The following is a 24,509-nucleotide window of genomic DNA, read 5'->3' as shown; positions in this document are numbered from 1 at the left end:
CTGTAGGTGATGATCTTTAAGTGGGCTCTGTTGAATTCCTGGCTGAGAGAATTCCCTGCAGACAAGTTTTGGAAAACAGCCCTAGAGCCAAGGGCAAGGACCTTCAGGAAGGCAGCAAGTCCCAGAAACAGCCTGCTTCCCAAGAACAATCAATGGCTTTGCTGAGTCTCCCTGACTCTCCAAAATACTAACGGTGGATACTCCCTTGAGGCGGGGAGAATACAGAAAAATCAGAGGGCAAAGAGACCTGCTGGAGGAAATAGAACCTCTGAAAAAATGAGAGCCTGGAGGAGATATCTGTGAAACTCAAACACAGATTTCCCTGAACCTGAAAATGTGATATTAGAACTAAAAACGTCCATAGATAAATCAGAGGAGAGGACAGTCACTACTAAAACTCAAAAATAGGTCTAGAAAATCAAATAGGTGAAATATCTCAAAACATGTAACAAAAATATGCAGATGCAAATCATGTGGTGAAAGATGGGAAACTGGAACAGACCCATGAGATTTACTGCAAATTGTATGAGTTCCTGGTGAAAAATGAACAGAAGAGGAAAGGTCATAATTAAATAATAGATGATATTTCCATGAGCTGAAGAAAGACTTAAGTTACAGACTGGATTGACAGAAAGAGACACACACTTCTGAAGGCAGTCAAAAGGCACAAATAAGATAAATAAGTACTAGGGATATAATGTGCAACATGATAAATGTAATTAGCACAGCTATATGTTTCATATGTTATATATGAAAGTTAGACTAAATCCTGAGTTCTCATCACAAGAAAAATTTTTTTTTATTTTTAAAATTTTGTATCCATACAAGATGATGGATGGTCACTAAACTTATTGTAATAATCATTTCATGATGTATGTAAGTCAAATCCATTATGCTGTACACCTTAAACATATACAGTCCTGCATGTCAATTATATCTCAATAAAACTAAAAGGAAAAAAAACAACGCACTTAGCCACATACAGGTTAAAATTCCTAAGCTCTACGGATATGGGAAATCTTACACGTTTTCAGGCAGAAAGGTAGTTCTTTCTTCTTATCCGCTACCCTGGAAGTTAAAAGACAGGAAAACTGAATGTGAGTTAATGAAAGAAAAGGCCTGCAACCCAGAACCAGCCAAAGAAGACAGACAGACATTTGAAGATTTGCAAAAATCAGTATCTCATCTAAGAAATATTTATGAAAACAGACTAATGAAACAACAAATGAATCAGAACAGAGACTTCAAGATAGGGGAAGATGAAGAGAAGAGGAAAGAAAGCAGTGGGGAGCAACGAACCATGATCTTTATATTTATATCTAAATCTCTGTGTATCTATAACGTGTAATATAAATGCTAAATAAGGACCCTTGGAACAGATGAAACACACTGTGAGGGAAGTTCTGATGAGGACTAAATTATCTCACTAAAACTCTGGAATTAGGTGGTGGGGATAAGGGGAAGGTAAGTCTTCCAGAATCTAAGGGGGAAGGGGTGGAGGGGTGATAGGGAGGGGGAGGGGGAGTGAAAGTCATCTAAAGACCAGGTCTTATTGGGGTGTGGAGGAGGTCGAAGATAATCGAGTGTGATGGAAATAGTTGTTCTGTTTTCACTCACTTGAAGAGCCATGTGAGAAGAGCAGGGCAAGGGATGGTCACTCTTAATAGAATGATAAACCCCGAATTAACAAGGTGGGAAACAGGATGGACAGCCATTCAGTCAATCCAGCAAAGGCAAAGAGGAGTTCACAACAACGTTAAGACGTTTAGAAACAAGTAAGATGGCAATAATGAACACATCACTCATTACAGTAACTATGAGTGGACTGAATCCTGCCATTAAAAGGCTGTCAGACTGTTATAAATAAAATTCTGGTCCATATTATTTAAAAGAAACACACAAAGAAAAATGATAAAGCAACTTTCAGAATAAAGATGTGGGAAGGGGATACTAGGCAGATAAACAGAAAGCAGTGGTAATGCCAATATCCAACAAGGGGAATTTAAGTTTCAGGCTGAAATCGGTGTGAGGATGGCTTACAAAGGGTAGGAAAGAACTTTTGGGGTGATGGGAATCTTCTGATCTGGACTGTCGTGGTGGTTACATGACTAAGTACATCTGGCAAAACTCATGGGATTGCACTTAAAACTGATAAAATATAATGTATGAAAAAAATTAATATATGTAAATCACAATACAGTAAAGCTGGCTTTAAAAAAGGACAAAATGACTGTGTTCACAAAATTTAAATGCTGAATGAAAAAACAGTGTAATAACAGAAACCTTCTGAATTACCCTGTATCAGGTATTGTATCCCTGAAATACCATAAAGATAGCAAGCATTAAAAAAAGGAGGAAAAATAAAGGGTGTACTTATTTCAAAAAATTATAAAAAGAACAAGAAAACAAACCAAAAGTAATCGGAAAATAAAAGCTGACATGAATGTAATGGAAAACAAACAAAAACACTAAAAAGTACACATTTTTAAAAAACATTTAAAGGGGCTAATGAAACAGAAGAACTTCTTGCAAGCCCAAGTAAGGAGGAAAAAAAAAACAGAATAAAAATAGAAAAGATTAGTTATGAGAAAGAAAACAAAATTACAGATAGAAAAGAGAATTGAAGAAATGTAAAAAAGTGCAACTTAAAATTCCTTGGCAATTAATTTGAAAATTTAGAGGAAATACATACATTTCAGAAAAAATATAAATTACAAAAATTGACCCAAAAGAAAGAGGAAAGTTTGTATAGCTCAACTTATCTTAGAAAAAACTAGAATAGAAAAGTGATTAGAGATCGACTTTTGGAAAAGACTGTGTTCAAATGGTGCCACAGCTGAGCTGTATCTAACCTTAAATAAGAGTAATTTCCATGCCATTTAAACTATAGTCGAGACTACAGAAAAAGAAGAAAGGATCCCATATTTAATATATACAACCAACATAACTTAATATTATTCTTAGTAAAAACGCTAAGTAAAAAAGAAAAAAAAACTGCTTAAATATAATGAAGACTTTTCACACAAACCTAACAGCAAGTACTGCTCTCAATGGTGAAACACTAAAACCACTTCATGAAAATAAAAATGTAGACAGAGATGCCTGCTATTATCCTATTATTTAACGTATCTTGGAAGTTTTACCAAATGTGGTAAGATAAGAGAATGAATTGTTATGATTATCTGAAACATTATAAAACTATCTAATTTTTTTTTGCTGATATGACTATATTAGAAAATTCAAGCCTCTAGTTAAAAAAAAACCTAGTACAAAGACAATACGGTTTGGAAAGTTGACTGGATACAAGATAGATATAACAAAAATAAATTGCTTTTTTCCCACTAGCAATAAGCATCTCAAATTGAAAATGGCAGAAATACTCAATTTACAGTTATAAAATTATAAAATCCTTAGGATAATAACAATTATAGTCACCATAATGCCATGTACTATTTTAAGCACTTTGTATTAACTCAATCCTCACAACACCCTCTTGAGATAGATTACTATTATCATTCTTATTTTACAGAAAAGAACACTGAGGAACAGAGAGAATAAGTGATTTACCCCAGATCACTAGCTGGTAATGTGTTAAGAGTTGGGATTTGCAACTTGGCAGCTAGCACTGAGACTACTCTTGTAGCCACTATGTTACAGTATGTAATTTTTAAAAAATTGAGGTATAATTGATGTATACCATTGTATAAGTTTCAGGGGTACAATATAATGATTTGATATTTGTATATATTGCAAAATGATCACCTCCATACTTCTAGTTAACATCCATCATTGCACACAGTTACGATTTTTTTTCTTGTGGTGAGAACTTTTAAGATCTACTCTCTTAGTAACTTGTAAGTATACAATACAGTATTATTTATAGTCACCACACTGTAATCACATCCTTGTGACTTAATTATTTTATAACTGGAAGCTTTATAATATGTAGACTTAATCAAGAAATACATAGTACTGTACTTTTATGAAAAAGGTTATACAATGTAATTAAAAGATACAAAGCAAGATTGGGACAAACAGAAGATCAACCATCTCCTTGCATAGGAAGATAAAATATCAGAAAAAAAGTCAGTTCTCCCCAAATTAAAGTATAATGTTAAGATAATTCCAGTTTGTATCTCAAAGAATAGTCAAGGACAAATTTTTTAAAAAAGAAATAGAAAAATTTGCCTTACCAAATATCAGAATATGCTGTAAGGCCACTTAATCAAATCAGTAGGTAAAAGGGGAAGAAAACTGATCAGTGGAATAAAACAGGAATCCCAAACTAGGTGTTTGTATATATAAGAACATTAGAATTCAACCCACTGGGAAAAGTAAGGATGACATAATAAGCAATGCTCCTGGAACATGTGGCTGTCCTTACTGAGAGCTGATTCTGGGCTAAGACTGCTTACGAGCCCAGCTTATGTTCCAGAGCAGTGGCACCTGGTGGGGAGAACACAGCTTCTCTTGCAGGGCATTCATATCATCAAAGCTGGAGGCAGCAAGAGACTAACTCCGGTTCCAGGCTGTCCTCATGGGTTCTGGATTATCCCTGCTCTCCCACTTTCCACACGCCTTGCCTCCCCAGCTGCCTGCCCTGCAGACTCCAAGCTCCAGCATCAGAAGCAAAGACAACAGCATTTCACAGACTGTTTAACTAGCTCTTATAATTGCATTAATTGGATAAGAGCAATTTGCTGCAACAAATCTCTTAATTGAAAAAAATATGTGCGTACGTATATGCATATCCTAACCTGCTTCTCTGAGCCCTTTTTATTGATATAATTGACATATAACATGTGTAAGCATAAAGTGTATAATGTGTTGATTTGATACATTATATATTGCAATTTGTTTACCACCATGGTTAGCTAACACCTCCATCATGTCGCATAATTGTCATCTCTTTTATGTGGTGAGAGCAGTTTGCGCCTTGACTGACATATTAGATGAAGGACCTATAAGTATGCATTGTATTATTCTTTCACCTTTCCTTTAGGCTTGAAATATTTCAAAATAACATTTTGGGGGTGGAGGAGAAAAAACACATATGAAGGATCTAACACCAGCAGAAGGGTAAATCCAACTGGCTGACAAACATGAAAGTACGTTCAAACTCACTAGGAGTCAGGGACATGCAATTTAAAGTAGTAATGAGATACCACTCTATGTCCATGGTAGAAAACTGGGGCTCAAAGCCTTTGGGGAACTCTGAGAGCCAGTGTAGACCGTGTGCCACCAGAGTCAACCCCCAGGATGAGGTTGCTAGGGTGCATAATAGTTCCTACCAGTTGAGAGCTGCTCTGGGGGAGGCATTGATTTCCAGCACTTTCTCACTGCCTGTCAAAGAAAAGCTGCAAAGATGCTGGCAGCTGGAAGCCAGGCTGATGTGCACCAAGTGGAAAGGCCTGGGGAACAGGGATGGCAGAGGCGCCAAGTGCCTGTCCATGCACCCCTCCGATCCACTCAGGCCCTTCCTTAAGGGCCTGCTTTTTCAAGGTCACAAGTTCTTACAAGTGGAGGAGGAAGAGGAAGGAAAAGTGCTAAGGCTGCAGCTGAGATTCTTCCTCTTCCTCCTCTACATCCATTCTAGATTCCCCTCGCTCTCAAGCAGCACCTGATGCTGGTCTAGGTGGTTTGTCTGGTGGGTAACCCAGGCCTTCATTTCCAGGGGGTCTGAGCCCTGATGATTGTGACCTTTTCAGGCTGTGGTGGCCGCCACTGCCCACTGGAGGATAATATATCACTGGGCACGGAGCACCAAGGAGCACTGACAAATCTCCTGCAGGCAGATCTGTTCCTCCTGCTCCCATTAGGTAGCAGCAACCCTATCTCCTCCTGATAATCAGGCTGGATTACCCCTGCCAGGATAATCGCTCTGCTCTAAGTGTGGGAGGGAAGAGGAGCCAGGCACAACTGCTGAGGATGGAGGACTCCACTCTGTGCACCCCACAGACTTTCCCTCTGCCTTCTTCCACCTTCGGCTCCAACTGCTGCCTCAGGGCTCATCTCCAGGTTTTCCCATTTAAATTCCTGAGAATGAAAATTTGATAAGCTCACATCCTCCCAGATTTCCAAGCCAGGCCACCCCAGAGGCCACTGGCTGGTCTCTGGACTGGCCAGCCCTGAGTCCACTGCCCACAAGGTTATCTCACTCAGCTGAGGTCAGAGGGGTTGGGGGGGTCACATAACACAATTGTTGGGGTGTAGGGTGGCTTAATCAGCAGGAGTGACGGCCGGCACAATGTTTGGCATATTTGGTAAAAGAGCTGTGGTCCTATAGGACAGCCTTTTGTCACCAGCCCTCCTAGTCACCGGGTTAGTTCATGATGAATTTACAGTCTACTGAGTGCAGTTTCCTAACCTGTAAAATAAGTGGCTTGAGCTCACTAAGATTCCTTCAAGCTCCGAAATGCTTACTAACGGACTGCCTCTCCCTCAAACATGTATACGTAAGGTATTAAGCCAGGACTGCCTCCATCCTAAGCTAACATAATTTATTTTTTGAGCCCCCAATTTTATTTGTCAATAAGTGCTAGTTGTTATTATTTATCTTTATTGCATTTCATTCTGTGGTTGGAGCTGTCATGTTGCTCAGCTGAAAAGTCTGAATCACGAGTTTGCCTTTCGGTACATTTGCTTTTTCTTAGAGCTCAGTAACGTTGGCATATGTGATGTGCTCTCTGTGTCACCATTCAAGACAGGACCAAGCAGAGGCCTGGGGCAGTCACTGGAGACCCACTGGCATTCTGGCTTCAGCGATCAAAGAGCTGCAAATCCTCTTAAATAGTGCTGTCAGATGGCCGCGGTTCTCCCTCCGGACTCTGAAGCTAATTCAACAGACTTTTAAGCAATGTTTTTGCTAAAATTGACACCTACTGTATCTCCAGCCATCACTTCCTTAACTGAAGTCAGATACCATCTAGACAATCCCATCTTTTACAGGTAGGAAACTGTGACTTGCCCGAAGTCACATACTGTGCCTGGCTTCTTTATCCACACCATGTTCTTTCCATTACATCATGCTTCCTCCAGGGTTCAGGAAACTTATCTGTTGCTGCTGTTAACAAATTACCACAAACTTAGTGGCTTAAAAAATACAAGTTTCTTATCTTACAGTCCTATTGGTAGGAAGTCTGACACAGATCTCAATGGGCTCAAGTTAGAGCAGGGCTGGTTCCTTTCTGGGGGCTCTCGGTGGGAATCTGTTTCCTTGCCTTTTCCAGCTTCCAGAGTCTGCCTGCAGTGCCTGGCTCACCGTCCCTGTCCTCCACCCCCTGAGCCAGCACCTGCGGGTGGAATCCTTCCCACGTCACACCTCTCTACCCCTTCTCCCATTGTCCAACCTCTTTCTTCCCATGGCCCTGAAAGCTTCTCCCTTTCAAGGACTCATGTGATTCAACTGTCCTACCAAGATAAAACAGGATGATCTCACCATCTAAAGGTCCTTAACTTAATCACATTTACAACTTTGTCAGGTAAAGTGACTTATTCACGGGTTCTGGGGATTAGACTGAACATCTGCGGGAGACCATCATTCTGCCTATCATGGCCCGTCCATACATTAGGGCCTTCTGGAGTCAATGGGTTAAAGTAATGAAGATGGACACAACCTGACTTTCAGAGACGTCCTTGACCTCCTGATGTTGGCTGGATGTCACCAAAATTTATACAGATGGGCCCCAGATTCTTTCCTGATGCCCTCATAGCTGGGCTCCCTCCTGTCTGCCTTAAGAACCCACTCTCTGTAATAAGCATGGAGAGGTCAGGACAGGGCAAGAAATGGGTTTTAGCTCATCCAGTTCCACCAGGACACTCTCCCTTCTAAAGCCTCTTCAAGGGTTGAGTTGGACAGCATGCCTGTTGATTCCTTTTTTGAGGACATACTGGTAGCCTGGTTTTGGGCATTTTACCTGGCGTCTAGGCCCTGCTGCATATATTGGTTCTGAAAACTGGGACATTATCTCCCATTTATAGAATTTCTGCACCTGTTCTTGCAACTGATTCATACACTGTCCCCACCCCCCATGCCCTGTACACCACAGATACAAGTCCCCTGACTGCCCCCACCCACCCTTGCCACCAGCTTCCCTATACGCTCCCACTCACTCTCATAGGCCCCCAAGGCCCCCAGGGAGTTACCAACACACACCACCTTTGCTATCAGCCTGCCTGGGGGAGGGGACTGGGTTGTTGGAAACTTTAATCAAGCAGTGACAGTTAACAGCTGTAGGGACACCTTAGGAAACAGCCTTAGAAAGGAAATACTTGTAGAATCTATCCCCATGACCTTTTAAGACTTCTGAAGATGGCCTGTCATTTCCCTCTGTGGGAAAAAAACCCCACAGCCATCACAGGCACCCTTTGGGCCACAGAATCTTCCGTGTTTAACCCTCATTGGTCATAGATGTTCACCTTGCACAGACTGCAGAGACCTGGGGATGCGTGTGCATACCTGCACACTCACACACACCTGGACATCTGCCTCTCCCTCAGACACGAATCTCAGGTGACAAATGAGTTCTTATGTGTCAGGGGGCTCTTTTTCTGGGGCGGGCTGGGTGATGCTGTTGGGTAGAGCTCTCGACAGACCCACAGGCCCATCACAGCACCCTCCACACACCACTAACTGTACACTACAAGCTGTTAGCATGTGGTAAGGACCTCTTTCCCCTTCCTTTTTCCTCCCCGCAGCTGCAGGGGTGGGTTCTGAGGGGGCGGATGTCACCCACTCGGGGTGGGTTTTTCCCACCTGCAAACCTTGTCTCAGCCTCTTTTCACCCCCAGTGGGCCCTTCTGGGGGTCACATTCTGGCAAAAAAAACCCAAAACTTTAGGGAGCACCTCTACACCACTGCTCGGCAGGCCCTCGTCCCCAGCTGCTTCCTCTGCTCCATCAACCAGGCCTCTCAGTCCCTGGTCTTCCCCCACAAATGCCCCCTTTTTCATTGGGGCTGGGTGTAAAGGGACAATATTGGGACTTTTTAAAGGAAGAACCTTACTGGGAAATTAACAGATAAACCAAAACCAAACCAAGAAGACATCAAAACCTTGGCTGGTCTGGGCTCTGCCTGCTCGAACCCAGCCCTGCTCTGTTTCTCTGCCTCCCCTCTGAGAAGCTGCAGCCCATCTTCATCCCTGTGCAAGTCCTTTGCTCACCGGCTCCCTGACCTCCAACAAAGTGATGAATAGTCAGTGCTGCAGGCTTTTCTGGAGGCTCACCCCCACCCCGGCCAGTCCCAGAGCTTCTGCCTTCTGGACTCAGCTTGCTGGGTTTGGCTCAGATATTGGAAAACAGGTATCTCCATGAGTTTGCCAGGGTCAGGATGGGACAAGGAAGGAGCTGACTGGCCACAGGTGTGATCAGTAGGGCAACAAGAGTGGAGGAGGCCAGGGAAAGGCTGTGAAGCCAGAGGCTGGGGGTGTTTACACAGGAGAACCAGTTTGGACCCAGAAGGGCTCTGGAGTGAGAACTTCCCTGTGTGGGATCCTTGGCAGCTCTGTAGGACTACAGCAGAAGGGGAGCTGGGCCCACCTTGAAAGCCCCCAAACTGATGGAGCAATAAGTCCCACCAAGTCAGGGACCCCTCTCTGGAAACCTATACCTGCTAGGAACCCCAGGATGATGAGGACCTAGAGCTCCACACTAGGACCGCCTCAATCTGATGGGGAGGATAGAGCCCCACCCTGGAGTAATGACAGAGGGAGAGCCTCTGGGGTCAGTTGGCCACAAAAGAGCTCCAACTACATATAGAAAGTTTGTGGACTGGGCAGCCAAGAGAGTAGTGAGGGGCAAATCAGGGTGGATGATAAGGGTGGGTGTTTGGAGCCCAGTGCTGTCAAGGTGGGTCTGGGATGCATGAAGGGGGAGCACAGGCAGGACACAGGGGTAAGCCTGAGTGGTGGTTCTGTGACACCTCACAGCCCCGAACCCCATGCTCTCCACCTCAGTTTCCCCTCCCCTGCCCCTCTGGCTGGGGCTAAGGGATGCCGTTTGCTTCGCTGAACCCATCTGTCTGAGATTGGCTCACATCTTCCTCTTTTGTGACTGGAAGTCACAGGGCAAATCACTAAGCCGCGCAGTCACAGAGGGAACGCAGAGCCTAACAGTGTGAAGGGACAGAGGGGAGAGTGACAAGGGAAACTTGGGGCCAGTGGAAGACAGGGAGACAGGTGGGAGCAGAGGGGCTCAGGACCATGGCTGAGGCCATCACCTATGCAGACCTGCGGTTTGTGAAGGCTCCCCTGAAGAAGAGTGTCTCCAGCCGGCTAGGACAAGGTAAGGGTGGATGGGGCGTCTCCTTGATTCTGCAACTCCGTCCTCCTTTATGACCTAACTCCCGCCCCACAGACCCCAATCCTGACCCCCACCTTTTCTCTCCTCTCCAGACCTAGAGTCCGACGAGGATGGGGAACTCACCTATGAGAATGTGCAAGTGCCTCCCGGCCCAGGGGGGCCGTTGAGTTTGGCTTCCTCTGGATTAGGGGGGAAAGCAGGTCTGGAGAGCCCAGGGATATGTGTTTGTTGGGGGCTGTGTCTTGAGCTGGGGAGTTCACAGCATTCTTGGGGGGACAATACCGTTGGGAAAAGGAGTGTTCTCAGGAAGAGAATGAGCACTGGATATACGGGAGCCAGGGAAAAATAAAGCTCCCAGGGGCAAGGTGGGGATCCCAGGAGGAGCTAGGGCTCCACGGAGGGATCAGGGCAGCCCGTGTGGGGAGCTGAGCTCGAATAGGAAATGCAGAGTCCCTGGAGAGAGGAGAGGAGGTAGGGGAGAGGGGTGAGAGCACTCCCCGGGGAGGGTTTGGGGCAGGCAGACGGGGGCCCTCTGAGGAAAAGATAAAGGGAGACCCAGGAGGGTGATGGGGTCCCCGGGGAAAGGATAAGGTAAGACCCAGGAGGGACATGAGAGTCCCTGGGGAGATGAGGAACTCCGGAGGACGCTAAGGGTGTCCCAGAGCAATGGCACAAGGCACCTTAGGACAGACTGGGGTCTCGGCGCCGAGAAGGGAGTGGGGGTGGGGAGAAGGGAGTGGGGGTGGGGAGAAGGGGCATTTCCCGGGCATTCCCACCTTCAAACCGGTGTCGCTCCCTTTCTCAGTGGTCCAGTCAGAGCAGGCAGCTGCCGCCTGGAGCTCCGTGACGTCACCAGCTGCCAGGCAGATTCTGCCCTGTGAGTACCGCGCCCTCCCCGCCCCGCGTGCGCCGCCCACTGCGCAGCTGGTCCCGGGCAAGCGGGGCGGGCCGGGGCGGGGCCTCGGGCTGGGCGGCCTCCCCCAACCCGGCCCCCGAGGGTGGTCGTGGAGTCACGTACTAGCGCCGGTCGCGCTGGGGGTGGTGCTGGGCCTCCGCCGTGTGCAGGTCTGACCCAGGGACTGAACCCAGCGCGCAGCCCTCTGGTCGGTCCAGGCAGCCCCCCGTGACCCCTTCCCCTGCCCTTTTCACCCCCATCCCCGGATAGATCTTTCCGACATATCCAGCCAGACCCACTCCCCTCAACCCCTTATTATGTTCCCCGTTCACGTAACCCCCCTCTCCGGTCTCCGTCTGAAATTTAGTTCCCCGTCCTACCAGATAGTGCCCCTCAGGCCTTACCAATAACGATCCGCAGCCCTTATTCTGGAACAACTTCCCTCGGCCACCTGCGGCAACTCACTGCAGGACAGAAACCACCATGCGTGCTCGAAGTCCTCTGCGGGACGCACCTTCCGCGAATTTTCCCCACCCCACCCCCACCCACTCAGTCTATTAACTTTCCTGGGACTCACTGCTCCCCATCCCACTGTCTCCCTAAGGCCATGCAGCCTGCTTGCAGTACCTCCTTCTGGGCCTGCTCCTCACCTGCCTGCTGTTAGGGGTGGCAGCCATCTGCTTGGGAGTGCGCTGTGAGTATGACTGCTCCCATTTCCTTTTCCCAACAACCTTCTCCCCTACTGTCCGCGGCAGCTCCCCTTCCTTAGCAGGGCCGAGAGTCACTACCACCACATCCTCAGCTTTTGGTCTGGTTTCCAGCCAGGTCTATTTTAGAGCACGTGTCTTCCTAAATTGTCTTTACCTAATCCAGTGCCTCCTTAAGCTCTAGGCAGACAGACCTTGTATTCCAGCCTGTTATGCAAAAACTTGCAAGGAGCAGAAAAAGGACTGATGCTGAAGCCTGAGGGCACCAGAGCATGGCTTAAGATGTCCTCCAAATCTCTCTTTATGGCCAAATAGATCTGCAGGTGTCCCAGCAGCTACAGCAGATGAACAGGGTTCTGGAGGCCACTAACAGCAGCTTGAGGCAGCAGCTACACCTAAAGATAACCCAGCTGGGGCAGAGGGAAGAGGATCTGCAGGGGTCCAGGAGGGAGCTGGCCCAGAGTCAGGAAACACTACAGGTGGAACAGAAGGTTTGCCAGGCTACCAAAGAGCAGTTGCAGGCCTGCGAGTCGGACGGGGAGAAGACAAAAGAGGACTTGAGAAATAAGGAAGCGCAGAGGATGGACTTGGAGCAGAGGCTGCACAGTGTGCGGGACACACTGAAGCCCATCTACACATGCCCCTCACCAGGTATCTGCTCTGGGAGAGGAGAGACGGGAGGGTCTGCCATGAGGGATGGATTGAAGTGAGGAGACACTTGAAACAGGGATCTGCCTATCTAGTAGGGGGCCATTGAATTGTTCAGGAAAGGGGTAGTGAAGCAGAGTGCTGGCTGACATGAGCTAGGAAGCCTTGGCCAACAGGGAGAAGGATCTAGCTGCATACTGGATTTAGAGGGACTCACCCAGCTCTAAGGTGGATCCTGTGGTGGCGAGGAGGGTGGCAGCCAGCAATGCAAATGACACTGCCCAGAGCAGCAAACTCAGGGCTCATCATCAGTGTTAACATCAGTGTGGCTTAACATCAGTGTTAAGAATCTGGGAACCTCATGAATTTGGATATGAAATTGTTGTTTGCATGTTTTCCTAAAGAGAGGATCTATGGCTTTAATTAATTCTCTCTACATCTGAGATTCCCCCAAAGATTCAGAATTACTGGTGGATGAGGAGCAGTCTGGGATGAGGCAAGGCAGCTGAAGCTCTCACAATGAGGTGGGTTGGGGTGTTGTAGGGCAGGGAACTAGGGTGGAACGCTCATCCATTTTGAAAGTAGGAGCCCAACCAGGATGTGAGGTTGAGAGAGGGAGACACATAGAAGGTCTGCCAAAGTAGGCTGAGGTTAAGTAGGTGCCTGGCCCAAGGGGACTGGAATGCTTACGGACTGATTGTCTAGAGGTTAAGCTCTGTCTAGCTCAGGGGGTATCTGGATATTCCTCCAAGGCTTGAAACAGAGAGATTATGTACAGAACCCCCCAGCTCTCATTTCTTTAACCTTCTCATTCTCTCCAAGCCTCAGTTCCCTGCCAGTGCTGCCCCCTGTCCCCACAGCTGAACCCTAGGCCTCAGCATCCCAAACTGCTTCTCCGCTGAAAGGACGGCTTCAGGTCTTCACTCTGACCACGACTGGCCCCCTCCAGGCTTTCTCCACACTTCTTCAGCCTCACGGAGGCAGGCCTCCAACCTGCTCATCTTCTGTTTCCTCCCTGCCCATTAGCCCTCACCTGTCTTTACTTCTCTGTCTTCTTGGATTCGGGGGCCCATCATCACTCCACTCACTCCTTGGTTCCATTGTCCTTCTGGTGCATCTGACTGGCAATAGCTCAAGTCCGAACGCACGTGCCTGCACCCCAGTGTGACAAGCTGTGCAATCATTCTGTGTGGTGCCACTGAAACCGTAGTCACAGCCTCAGCTGGGGCCCCAGCACTGCCTGGCCACTCTGCAGTGCTCAGCTGGCTCTTCCTACCGGACTACCTTGTTCTCACTTTCAGCAGATGCCCTACTCTGTCAGAGAGGAATTCCCTCTATTTTCCACCAGGTCTATATATCCATTTGCGTTTTTTGCCCATTTTCATCTCTTGCAAGGATAACTACAACAGCTTGCTGAGTGTTTTTCCTAAACATCCTCCCTTCAAATGCACTTTTCATGTTGCAGCCAGGGGAATCCTTTAAAAATAAAAATCTGATCATGTCAACGCAGTTAAGATCATGTCATTTCAGTTTAAAATTAATGATATCAAAAGTTATGGATTACATACTGTATGTCCAGCACTGTGTCCAAGCACTTGGGATACAGCCAGTGAACACAATTCCTCTATGTAAAACCCTACGTTGACTCTGTTGCTCGTAATATAAAAGTAAAAAATCTTCAACCTGTCTTCCAAGGCCCCTGCCTACCTTTCAGCACACCGCTTATTCCATTTGGCCACACTGACTTCTTTTTATTCCTTTAAGTTGCTGTAGGACGGTGACTTGGCAGGTAGCTGGATGGGGATAAGAGAAAATGTAGGCAGAAGAGAGGGAGCTAGTGGAGAAGGAATGATTTTTGAGTGATGGAGTTTTGACTGATGGTTCAAAGCAATGGAGAGAGGGGATTTGGGATCAGGACCACAGATTGGGGTGTGGGATGGTAAAGAAAGCGGGGTGTTTATTTTTGATGGATAGTCAGGAACAGGGAAGAGACAAATTTTGAGGTGGAGGGGAGGAAAATGGAGAGAGTTCACATCGAGTGTGTGACAATTTCTTGTGGAAGAGTGGAGAGGGAAGGTGGACTTGAGGAGTGTGTGAAAGTTTTGAATATGCAGTGGGGAATCTTTAGGGATCTAATGAGACAAATAGGAGGCTTATTGAACACTTAGTTATGGGGGGGCCAAGGTGAGGTTGGCCAAAATGGGGGACTGCAATTGTTCAAAAATTGAGGTTAGTATCACCAGACCTTTTAAAATAAACCTCCCAGATTGTTAGGAGTAAAGCTGTTGAACCTTAGAAGTATGGACAGGTATGGCATTTCAAGGGGAGGTGAAGCAAGAAAGATTGCAAAGGGCAAGGACTAGAAGTCAATGAAGACACCTGAGTTCCACCCAAGGGAATATTGTTAGCAGCTAGACTGCTGAGTACTCAGACTGATCCCAAGTGTTGAGATCTCCCTCCTGGGTCTGGGCTGTGCTGTCACATTTGTTCTCCTTTTTAGATGCTTGCTGTCCTGTGGGATGGATACTGGATGGGAGAAGTTGCTTTTACTTCTCAATTACTGAGAGAAGTTGGGATAAGAGCCAACACCATTGTAAATCTCTGTCCTCTGACCTGGCCACATTTGATAACACTCACATGTATGCTGTAAGTAAACCCTTATTCAAAGATTGCAGTGGATACTGTTGGGTTAGGGGACATATGTCTTCAAGTCAGGGATGGCAGCGCACACAGTGCATCCCTCTTCCATGCAGCTTCTCAGCACAGTGCTCCAGGTGGCCCTACTAACTGATTAGGGTTGGCATGAGAGTTGAAACTTACCATCTTTAACCTGTTTCTCATCTCAGCTTTGTAGTCAGCTCTGGGCTGCTGCACAGGTTCTTTGACTCTCATGGTCTCTCAGGCAGACAGGTCCATACCTGGTGGGCTGGACTGTAGGGATAGGTTCCTTGTGACTAGAACAGCCCACTAGAATGACTCCCCTCCAAAGGCCAGCAGAAATTCTTACCTAGCATGTGTGTGAACTGAAGGGTCAGCCTGCACCTGCAGGGAGGCACATGAAGAATGTGGGGCTGGTCACCGATGAGCTGATGTTATGTACCAAGGTTGGGCACAGTCCTCTTGCCAAAGCTGTCTCTATGGTGTTCATTTTCTTCCATCAGCCTGGGTCCCCTCCTCCCTACACTCCACCCCTGATTCCAATATTTCCCATCACTCTCACACATCTCTGGTCTCTCTGAATCTCCCTTCAGATTCCTCAGACCAGCAGCCTCCAAAGGGTGTTGGCGCAAAGTGATTCACTTGAATCATACTGGATTGGCCTCAGATATAGTAACGGCTGGGAGTGGATTGATGGTAAAAGAATCTATTATGGGTAAGTTTGTCCGGACTTTTGGGCATTTCCAATTCTATAATCCCCTCATAAAGACATGGTAATGAGATTTCCCTCCAGGTCCTACTCCCAAAACTCTTTCACGAATCAATGTTGTAATTATCCATTTGCCCATTTCTTCTATTTGATTAATAACTTTTAGGGCAGTTTGACTCTCTGTTCTATCCCCAGTACCTACCAGTCCCTGGCACTTTTTTTTTTTTTTTTAATTACTAGGTTGGGTAGGACCTACGTCATTTTTCTCTCAGAGGGAGAAATTGAGGATTTAGCCAGGCATTCACAGTTGATGAAGAACCTGGCCTTCTAATTTCCCATCCCTTGACAAGGCTACGTAAACTGTGGTTCTACTTTCTCAGTCAAGGCCACTTGGGGGTTGCCCCAGGGAAGTGAGAAAGGGAGCAATGGGGTACTGTTGAATATCAACCCCAGGGACCCTGGAAAAGGGTAGTTACTTAGCTAGTTTCCATCCTTAAGGCCTTGGATGATTTTTCCCTACCCTGGTCCTATAGTCTCTTCAGGTTGAAGTCCAGACACCTGTCCCTGAACCATCCCAAACATGGCTTTAGGCAGATAGGGTGAGTTAGGACTTGGGTTAGGTTTTGTGCAGGGCAAGAGAAGGGAGGATGGGATAGGATAGGAGGGGCCTGAGCTTATCCCAGCTCTACTTCACCACTCTTTAGGCTTTCTAGTCACGGTCAAAACCAAAGATGTGCCAAGGCAAAACACACACGGTTAAGTCTGCAGGCAGAGAACTGTCATACTTCTCTTCCCTTCATCTGTGAGAGGGCAGCTTTCAAGAATCCAGACATGGACCAGTCTTGGCGCTGAGCTGGGTATGTGTGAGGGATGGGACTGAGGCCTGGGAGTTGGGAGGCAGAGGGTCTCAGAGCAGGGGCCCAGAGGCCAGGGGGAAAACTTGTTCCTGGGAGTGAGTCATGTCCACAGCCCCCAGGGGCTTGGTCTACTTATGTAAGAGGGTGCTGCACAGGGGAGGGCTGGAACTGAAGGGAGTCTGGCCATGTGGCTGTCCAAGGAGCTAGGGAGGAGATGGGCTGAGCTGGATGAGGGTTCTAGTGACAGTCAACTGTGGAGCTCAGTGATGCTTTAATCTTCCAGATACTCATGCCAGCAAGAGCCTGTGCCTTTCATCCCTAACCTGGAGCCTGCAGGTCCTAAGATCCACCTTCCTCCAGTGTTTTCTCACTCCGCCTGGACATGCCTAGCCCAGGGCTGATCCATGCCCAACGTTTATATTTCTAGGCAAGGCTGTGCCCTGCTGGAGACCCTGTCCCAGAAGCTGGAGTTCCCGGGGAAAGGGTGAAGAAGCTTCTAGAAGAGATTTTGGCCTCCCTGAGAACCTCCCACAGTGGAATGTGTGGGGAAGGCGCACGGGCTGAGTGGATAGGGGCAGCCCGGAGCCAGCCAGGCAGTTTTATTGAAATATTTTTAAATAATTTGCACGTGTTAGTCTCGTGTGTCAGCGATGCTTGTCCGGTTCAGTGATCCCCGGGGAAGAGCAAGCCCAGGGGTTGGATAGGAAATGTTCTGTTCATTGAGTCCATGCCGAGGTTCCCTACACAGGGAGAAGAGCTGGTCAGCCCCTCCAGGGCTGGCACCATCCAGCATGTGCGCTCTGTCCTCACAGGGCATCCTGAAGACCAGTGGTGGAAGCCGGAGACCACAGGCCCCACTGCTAAGAGCGTGCCCCAGGCAGCTGCAGGCTGGGTGTGGGTGGCTTGGCATGGTGCCCTCGGTGGCAGAGGAGACTGCCCGCCTCACAGTTCAGGTTGCGGTAGCGGGCAACAGCCGGTGCGGGGCGGGGGCACATGGACAGGAAGCCAAAGCTGAAGGGGCCAAGGCAGCAGCCGGGGCAGGGCAGTCCCTCCTCGGACTCCCGGGGAGCTGAAGGGGGCGGCGAGGGTTCTGTCCGCTCCAGAGCTGCTGCCCGGGGCAGGCTGTGCTGGGCCCGGTTCCAGGGCTCCCCGGCCCAGCCTTGTGGAGAGTTCACCACCACAGCTGGGGGGTTGTTGTTAAGGGGAGGCCCTGATCTAGGGGACCAGGGCTGGGAGGCTGAGGAACAAGTGCTGATGAAGTTGTCTGTGGCCACGGCTAGGGGCAGCTGGGGAGCTGGTCCAGGGGGTTCTGGCTCAGGGCTACTGCCCTCACACTCCATTCTCTCTTCCGCAGAGGGGCCCACAGCAGGAGGGCCGGGACCTGGCAGTGCCGTCTCCATTCGCCGGGGGAGTTCAGGGGAGGATGGGAGCGAGCGGCAGCGGCGGGCAGGTGTCCCAGGCTGGACCAGAGTCTCTGGAGTGGTCACCAAGGGCAGCTGGGTGGAGGGCAGTGGTGACGGTGGTACAAGGGGCAGAGGGGCGACTGGCTTGCTGGGTGTGTCCAGGAGCTTGATCTTGCCACCCCTGAGGTCTTCTCGTAGTGAGAAGGGGTTGACTCGAGTCAGATTGTCCCCCCAGTTGGGGGGTGATTCTGGCGATGGGGGCAGGAAGAGGTCTGACCGGCTTCGGGAGAGCCGGGGGTCTGGCCTGGGAAGTGTGGCAGAGGGACCCCCTCTTGGAACAGACCCTGTAGACAAAGAAGTCTGGGGTCACTGTTCTCAGCGTTGATCATAGTTCCCTGAGGACCTCATTATTCCCCAGGAGGCAGCTGGGACTAGAACTGAGAAAAGGGAGTCCCACGGGGTGCTTTGGAAAGGGGGAGATGTCACCCCAGCCCCCTTTACCTCTTCTTTCCTTGTCCTCCTCCCTCAGGCTCTAGAATTAGAAAACTATACTTTCTTTGAGTAATCCTATTACCCTCCTCGTGCAGCCAGCCTTCTCAACTAACAGATACACTTGGTCTCCTCAGATAATTCCGAGTTCAAAGGAAGAGAGAGGCAACATTCAGTTGTGCCTACTTACCCTGACTGTGTAGCAGGGAAGCCCCGGGGACGGGGGCTGGCTCAGGCAGCTGCTCCAGGATCCATTCCAGGTGCTGGGTGATTTCAGTAAAGGGAGCACGAGTGCTGGGTTCCATCTGATGGGGAGAGATGGGCAGCTTCACTAAGTGCTCCAAAAGAGGGATGCTGAGTTTTCCTTATCACCTGGGACCTTGTCAACTGATGGATTGGGGTGAAGGGCAGGGAGGGAGACCGAGGCTCTTACACTGCAGCAATGGATGGCCAGGAGCAGGAAAGGCAGTGGGCAGTCATCCCCTACCAGGGTCCGGAAAGCAGGCACATCCAGGCCAAAGTCCTGTGGGGACAGAGGAGGGGCCCCCAAGTCAGTCTTCCTTGAGTTCTCCTTCTGCCCCCTAATCAGGACCTTAACCTCCAAGGAACCCTCCTTGGTTATGAGCTGCCCAGTCTGGAGTTCCTCTTTTTCAAACCTGTAGACATCATTCACCTCAGTTCGGGGTAGGTAGTCTGGGTCCGCGGGTACTCTCGCGATGAGCTCACAGAGGACAATCCCAAAGGCAAAGACATCGGCCTGGGGGGTAGGAGAGAATGTCAGGGGGAGGCACTGACAGTTTCCTGTCAGAATATGTCAGAATTTGCGGCAGTGTTGGCAGCTGCCATGTGTTGGAAGGGATGCCTGTGAGGAGTAAGGGGGGTCTTGGGAGTCTCCTGAGTATCTGGTAGGGCTGTTGAGGAACCTGGGATGGAGCCTTATAAGAATATCTCCAGGGTCTCTGGAAGGCCTTGGGGATCTGAAGGGTCCATGTCTTACCTTCTCATCATACAGCTCACCCCGCAACACCTCTGGAGCCATCCAGTATGGGGAACCCACCACAGCCAATGGCTCCTTCCTTGCCCCTTCCCTACAGGGGCAGGGGCAGAGTGGTCAGGAACATCCCACCCAGACACCCTCTCCAAACAAAAAGGGATGAGGTCAGCCCCCTCCTCACCCCAAGGTAAATGGCCCTGTGGGCTTCACTTAGATAAGGGCCACCTGGGAGGTTTAGGGGGATGGGGGCATTCACCTCACCTATACACAGGAATCTTTTCGGCCAGCCCGAAGTCACCCACAACAGCTGTGAAGCCTTGGTCTTCCCGTCGTATCAGACAGTTCTGACATACACATATAGCAACCCCACACACCCATCACCTTCTGTTCTCTGATCTCCCAACATACACCCCAAAGACCTGTCACTCCAGAAAATCCCCAGCCCTCTCTGATCTCCCCATTTTCCAGTGCACCCCAATCTTGCAACATCATCCATCACTCCATACACAACATGGTACTCAGTCCCTCAGAGCACTCCCCCTCATTCCAGTTTCCCACTCTCCAATGTCTTGGTACCCCAACATCCTAATGTTGCCTATTATTCACATTCCAATACTTATGTGTGGTTACAACCTAATACATCTCAAATACCCTTTCATGCTTCCATCCATCTTGCCAGCCTACCTTGGATGTGAGGTCTCGGTGGAATACACCTTTGGCATGCAGGTACCGCAGGCCACGGGCGATGTCCAAAGCCAGGTGGAGCCTGACAGGCCAGGATAGGGGTTCTGGGGAGCTGAGCAGCTGTTCCAGGGTCCCCCCATTCATATACTGGGACACAGGGAGGAGAAGGGGAATGAATGTCAAGGTTTCAGTCTGTACTCTGGATCTTCCACTTAAAAGTTGGGGACCCTCAGGAGGATCACAAAGATCAGGAGAGTGAGTCTTTGCTCTAGGGTCCCTCATTCATATTCTAGGGTCCCTCATTCATATTCTAGGGCTGTCCTGTCCCATACATGTGCAACAATTTAAATTATTAAGTTTAAATAAAATTAATCATTCAGTCCCTCAGTCATACTTGCCACAATTCCAGTGCTCCTTAGACACATGTGGCTAGTGGCTATGGTTTTGGACAGCATGGATAGAGAACATTTTCACGCACAAAGTTCTACTGGACAGCACTATTCTAGAGGATATAAAGGATGGGACCGGCTGAGGCATTTTATCTGTGGTTTGCCTAAAAGGAAGTTCAGGGAAGCCTCCCCTGGGAGGAGGTCCTGCTGCCTCTCATTATTCCTCTGTAAATGCACCGGGCCGCTGACTCTCTTCCCTGGGTGGTGGTGGGGTCTCCCCCTTCCTAGCCCATCCTTACCTCTGTAAGAGCGTGCAGTTGCCCCTGGTGCACACAGACCCCCATGAACCTGGAAGAGGATGGGAAAGGTAGCAGGGTAGGCTGGAAGAGCCTCAGCTCCTCCACAGGTCTCACTTTTCCCGCGGGATCTTTCCCCGTCCCCCAGCAAGCTTCCCAGCAAGCGGCTGAGGCTGTTCACCTTAGGATGTTGGGGTGCCGGAGACGGTTCATCAGCTGCACCTCCCGTAGCGTGTTTCCTCGGTTACTGGGGAGCCTGTTCATTTTCAGCACCATGACTTGCCCTGACTGTCGGTGCCGAACCTGGGGGTGGCAGGGGCTGGCGAGTCCCGCGCAGGTTGGGCGGGTTGCCAGGGTCCCGGTCCCCTAGTTCCAGCCTCCAGTCTAAGGCTCGGTCCCGCCCCTCTGCCCTCTCTGCTGGTCTTACCTTGTAGACCTCAGAGAAGAAGCCGGCCCCGATCTTCTCGGCGCAGTGGAAATCGTCCACGCGTGCCAGACTGGACACGGCGCTGCGGAGAGCCCGGTAGGAGGAGGGGCGGCCCCGGCCCGGGCCTCCGCCCGCGCCCCCCGGCCCCGGGGGCCCCTCCCCCGGCGCCTCTCCGGGCCCGGGCCCAGGGCCCCGCAGTGGGGGCCGTTCCCCGGCCATGGCCCGGCCCCCAGCCCGGGCTTGCTTCACATGGCAGGGTCCCCGGGGCCCGGGCAGGCCGCGCTCGCCATGGGAGCGGGCCCAGCCCGATCCCAGGCGCCGGGGCTCCCGCTCCCGCCCTGGAGAATGGAAGATCCGCCGAAGATCCCGGGCCCGCCCCCGCCGCGCCGGCTAGCTGGGCCCAGGTGGACGCCGCTCCGCTCCGCTCTGCGCAGGGCCTGGGGCTGGGCCGGGCGGTGATGGTGGCGCTCCCGGGCGCCGGCGGGCAGGCGGGCGGGCTCCCCGCAGGCGGAGGCGGGCGGGCGGGCGGCAGCTGCTCCGCTTCGCCGCTGGGGCTCAGGCTCGGCGGCCTGCCGGGGGCGGGGCTGAGCCCGGCCTCTTCTTAACTCCTTCTAGCCCGGCCTCCAGGCAGCGGCCACGCCCCCTCAGGTGCGCACCCCGCCACTAGTGGCCGCGACGCCCTAGGCGAGTGGGACTGGGGCGTCAGGGTCAAATAAGTTCAGGCCTGAACTGAATAACTGAAGGGAATTAAAGGCTGATTGTGCATACACGCAGCTCAGATGTCTTCTAGCTGTCCTGTGAGTCCTTTCTCCCCTCCCTCCCTGAGGTCACGGTCGGTTGAGGGCCGGGCTCAGGAAGCCGCCCAATTCCTGGGCTCCAGGGGCCGGCAGGGCAGAAAAGATCTACCCACCTTCCCGGCCTCCACCGTGGCCCAGCCCCATTTCCCAGGTCTCGACCCTTACACTTTAAACCTCCGGACTCCTAGACACTTTCTACCTTCTCGGGCGGTTGTGATGCCCCGGGGCTGTAGTGAGCCCTGGGCCAGCCCATTCCAGGTGCGGCCTCAAGTCCTCACTCCATTCCGCCTCCCTCGAATAAAGCTGACTCCAGAGCCTCCGCCCAGAGACCACCCAGCCTGGACCTTACTCTTACTATTTCGTCCAAATGCCCCTCTCTCAAAAGAGAAGTATCCACCTGCAGGAAAGCTCCTCTTTGCGCGAGATCCCATCCCTTGGCAAAATCCTGCCCCTCAAGACTTTCCCTTGGAGACCCCTCTTTCTCAGTGAGAACCCCCTCTTCAGAGGGACCTCAGCTCAGTATGACACTGCCACCATCAGCGTGTACCAGAACCCTTCAAGTGCGACACCCATCCTCTGTATGTTCCTCCCTCTCAGTGAGACCCCCCACCTCTCAGAGCAACTCCACCGGTCATTGTGACCCCTCCTCTCAACGTGACTCCTCCCTTCAGTGTGGCCCAGCCCTTATCGGTGTGACCCCTCTCGGCGGGTACCACCCCCCATTACGTAGAAATCAGGCCTGCCCCCTCAGGCGGAAGGAGGATCTGCAGCTGGCCTCTGAAGCGACGTGGGGTCCTGAGTGCGCACGCACCATCTCAGGACCCTGTGCGCTCGCCGTACCGGACGCTTTCGGTTTTCCACTGGCTCCTCCCCCCGGTCGTCGTCGGAATAGCCAATCATCGCCAGAAATGTGTGACGTCGCTCGACCCCGGGGACTGGTCTAGAATGAGCGGTTGTGGGCGTCGATGAACCGCTCGCCACCTAGCGGCGGAATGGAGGGCAGCGGGAGTGCAGGCTGCAGGCATTGGGAGCAAAACAGACTGCGGTAGAACTTGAGGGAGAGGCGGAGTTCGCTTCAGAAATTCTGAAGTACTTTATTTGTTTCTGTGGTAAGCTAAAAAGAAAATTAATATAAGCACAGTCGCATCCGTGTGAGTGACCGCCTTCTGAGTCTTGTCCCAGGTTTATGAGAGTTGGAGCCACGTATTATTTAATAGTCAAGAGCTAATGAGAAAAGAATAAAGACAATCTTAAATTATAAACGATGCGGTAGGGTCAAGAGAAGGTCAGATGCTGTCTCGGTACAAGGGAAGGTTTCGCACAAGTTTGGAGAGAAAAGAACTGGAGAAAGTCACAGTCCCTCCATGGCCATGGAAACGGGCCAGTCTCGAGAACAACCTGTGCCTGGGCCATGTGCATCATTGTCATTCTTCCAGAGGCAATTTGGTCTCAGCAAAACACGCTTCTTTGTCACATTAAATGTTCACAAGTATTTAGTTTGTAAGTTTGCCTTCTATAGCTGTGTGAGATCTATAAACACTAGGAATGTATGCCTCATTTGTTTAAGAAATATAGGAATTTAATCGTTACATATCTGACCCTTTATCCAAGTTTGAGAACAGCTGTAGTTGGTGATTGTAATTCCCTGAAGAGAAGCCAGATTCCTGTTTTAGAAAGATAAAAGTTGTGGTTTATGGAGGTGGGGGGACTGATTAGGAAGGAGGCTCTGGCAATGCTTCAGTCAGGAGAGGATGAGGGACTGAACTAGGATAGGGATATCAGGGAAGAAGAGAAGGAAACATTCAATGGACTTGCTGATTGATTAGTATCCAAAGTCTGTCAGTCCTGTGGTGAGAAAGCATCAGCCAGGATAATTTTAAAGTTTCTAGCTTAGATGACTGGGTGATATCAATTGAGATAAAGAGTCCAGGAGGAGGTAAGTTGGGTGGGGGAAGGTAGGTGGTTGCTATAAACAAAGGGGTGCTGGTAAAGAAAACTATGCTGGTGGCTGCCATTATCCAAGCAGGCTGTATCGAGGGAGAAATAGGCAGACAGTGAATCCTAGGGGATACCAACAGGATTAAAGGGTCCCTGGATGAAGAGAAATCCACGAAGGAGACTGAGAAGAAACGTGCTGAAAGATAGGAGGATAATCTTTTTAAAGTGCCTAGAATTCTTTATTTAGAACAATAAAGTATCTGTTTATATAATGTCATTTCAAATTCAAACCTGCATAAGGGGTCAGGACCTATACTGG

At 49.8% G+C, this 24,509-nt stretch overlaps 2 protein-coding genes and 1 long non-coding RNA gene across 6 annotated transcripts; 1 reads left to right on the top strand and 2 right to left on the bottom strand.

Annotated features, from left to right (window-relative positions):
* Positions 1-6,539: 6,539 nt before the first annotated feature.
* Positions 6,540-10,296, bottom strand: LOC140696076 (uncharacterized). The gene is made up of 2 exons (XR_012072077.1): positions 10,227-10,296; positions 6,540-7,063 (listed from the first exon to the last, which is right to left on the bottom strand). It is a non-coding gene; the product is annotated as an uncharacterized lncRNA (long non-coding RNA).
* On the top strand, positions 10,097-17,358 carry CD72 (CD72 molecule). Of its 3 annotated transcripts, XR_012072075.1 has the most exons (10): positions 10,097-10,281; positions 10,392-10,499; positions 11,105-11,176; positions 11,799-11,888; positions 12,217-12,552; positions 15,050-15,195; positions 15,801-15,922; positions 16,621-16,773; positions 17,057-17,109; positions 17,201-17,358. XR_012072075.1 is itself a non-coding variant. In XM_072959699.1 (9 exons), the coding sequence occupies exons 1-8, from the start codon at positions 10,200-10,202 to the stop codon at positions 16,766-16,768; spliced, it is 1,104 nt and encodes a 367-aa protein (XP_072815800.1). In that variant the 5' UTR covers positions 10,097-10,199; the 3' UTR covers positions 16,769-16,773; positions 17,201-17,358. The 3 variants fall into 3 exon arrangements, 2 of the variants coding, with proteins under 2 accessions (XP_072815800.1, XP_072815799.1); XM_072959699.1 differs by lacking the exon at positions 17,057-17,109; XM_072959698.1 differs by lacking the exon at positions 17,201-17,358 and having other exon boundaries at positions 17,057-17,180.
* TESK1 (testis associated actin remodelling kinase 1) lies at positions 17,343-22,619 on the bottom strand. Of its 2 annotated transcripts, none has more exons than XM_006204136.3 (10): positions 21,456-22,619; positions 21,210-21,331; positions 21,032-21,080; positions 20,344-20,490; positions 19,921-20,003; positions 19,663-19,753; positions 19,339-19,422; positions 19,099-19,188; positions 18,856-18,970; positions 17,343-18,520 (listed from the first exon to the last, which is right to left on the bottom strand). In XM_006204136.3, the coding sequence occupies exons 1-10, from the start codon at positions 21,672-21,674 to the stop codon at positions 17,634-17,636; spliced, it is 1,887 nt and encodes a 628-aa protein (XP_006204198.2). In that variant the 5' UTR covers positions 21,675-22,619; the 3' UTR covers positions 17,343-17,633. The 2 variants fall into 2 exon arrangements, with proteins under 2 accessions (XP_006204198.2, XP_031533135.1); XM_031677275.2 differs by having other exon boundaries at positions 21,210-21,347; positions 21,456-21,570.
* Positions 22,620-24,509: the final 1,890 nt, after the last annotated feature.

Source organism: Vicugna pacos, chromosome 4 (genome assembly GCF_048564905.1).
Source record: "Vicugna pacos chromosome 4, VicPac4, whole genome shotgun sequence".
Lineage (NCBI taxonomy): Eukaryota > Metazoa > Chordata > Mammalia > Artiodactyla > Camelidae > Vicugna > Vicugna pacos.
Note: the sequence above shows the minus strand (reverse complement) of the source record. Positions and strands in the feature narration are given on the sequence as shown.

Coding starts and splice junctions, on each gene's coding strand:
- CD72 (XM_072959699.1), top strand. CDS start 10,200: ATGGCTGAGGCCATCACCTATGCAGACCTGCGGTTTGTGAAGGCTCCC. Junction 11,889..12,216: donor CATCTGCTTGGGAGTGCGCT/GTGAGTATGACT, acceptor ATGGCCAAATAG/ATCTGCAGGTGTCCCAGCAG. Junction 15,923..16,620: donor GGTAAAAGAATCTATTATGG/GTAAGTTTGTCC, acceptor ACCACTCTTTAG/GCTTTCTAGTCACGGTCAAA.
- TESK1 (XM_006204136.3), bottom strand. CDS start 21,674: ATGGCCGGGGAACGGCCCCCACTGCGGGGCCCTGGGCCCGGGCCCGGA. Junction 21,332..21,455: donor TCTTCTCTGAGGTCTACAAG/GTAAGACCAGCA, acceptor TGCCACCCCCAG/GTTCGGCACCGACAGTCAGG. Junction 20,004..20,343: donor ACCGAGACCTCACATCCAAG/GTAGGCTGGCAA, acceptor TGTGTATGTCAG/AACTGTCTGATACGACGGGA.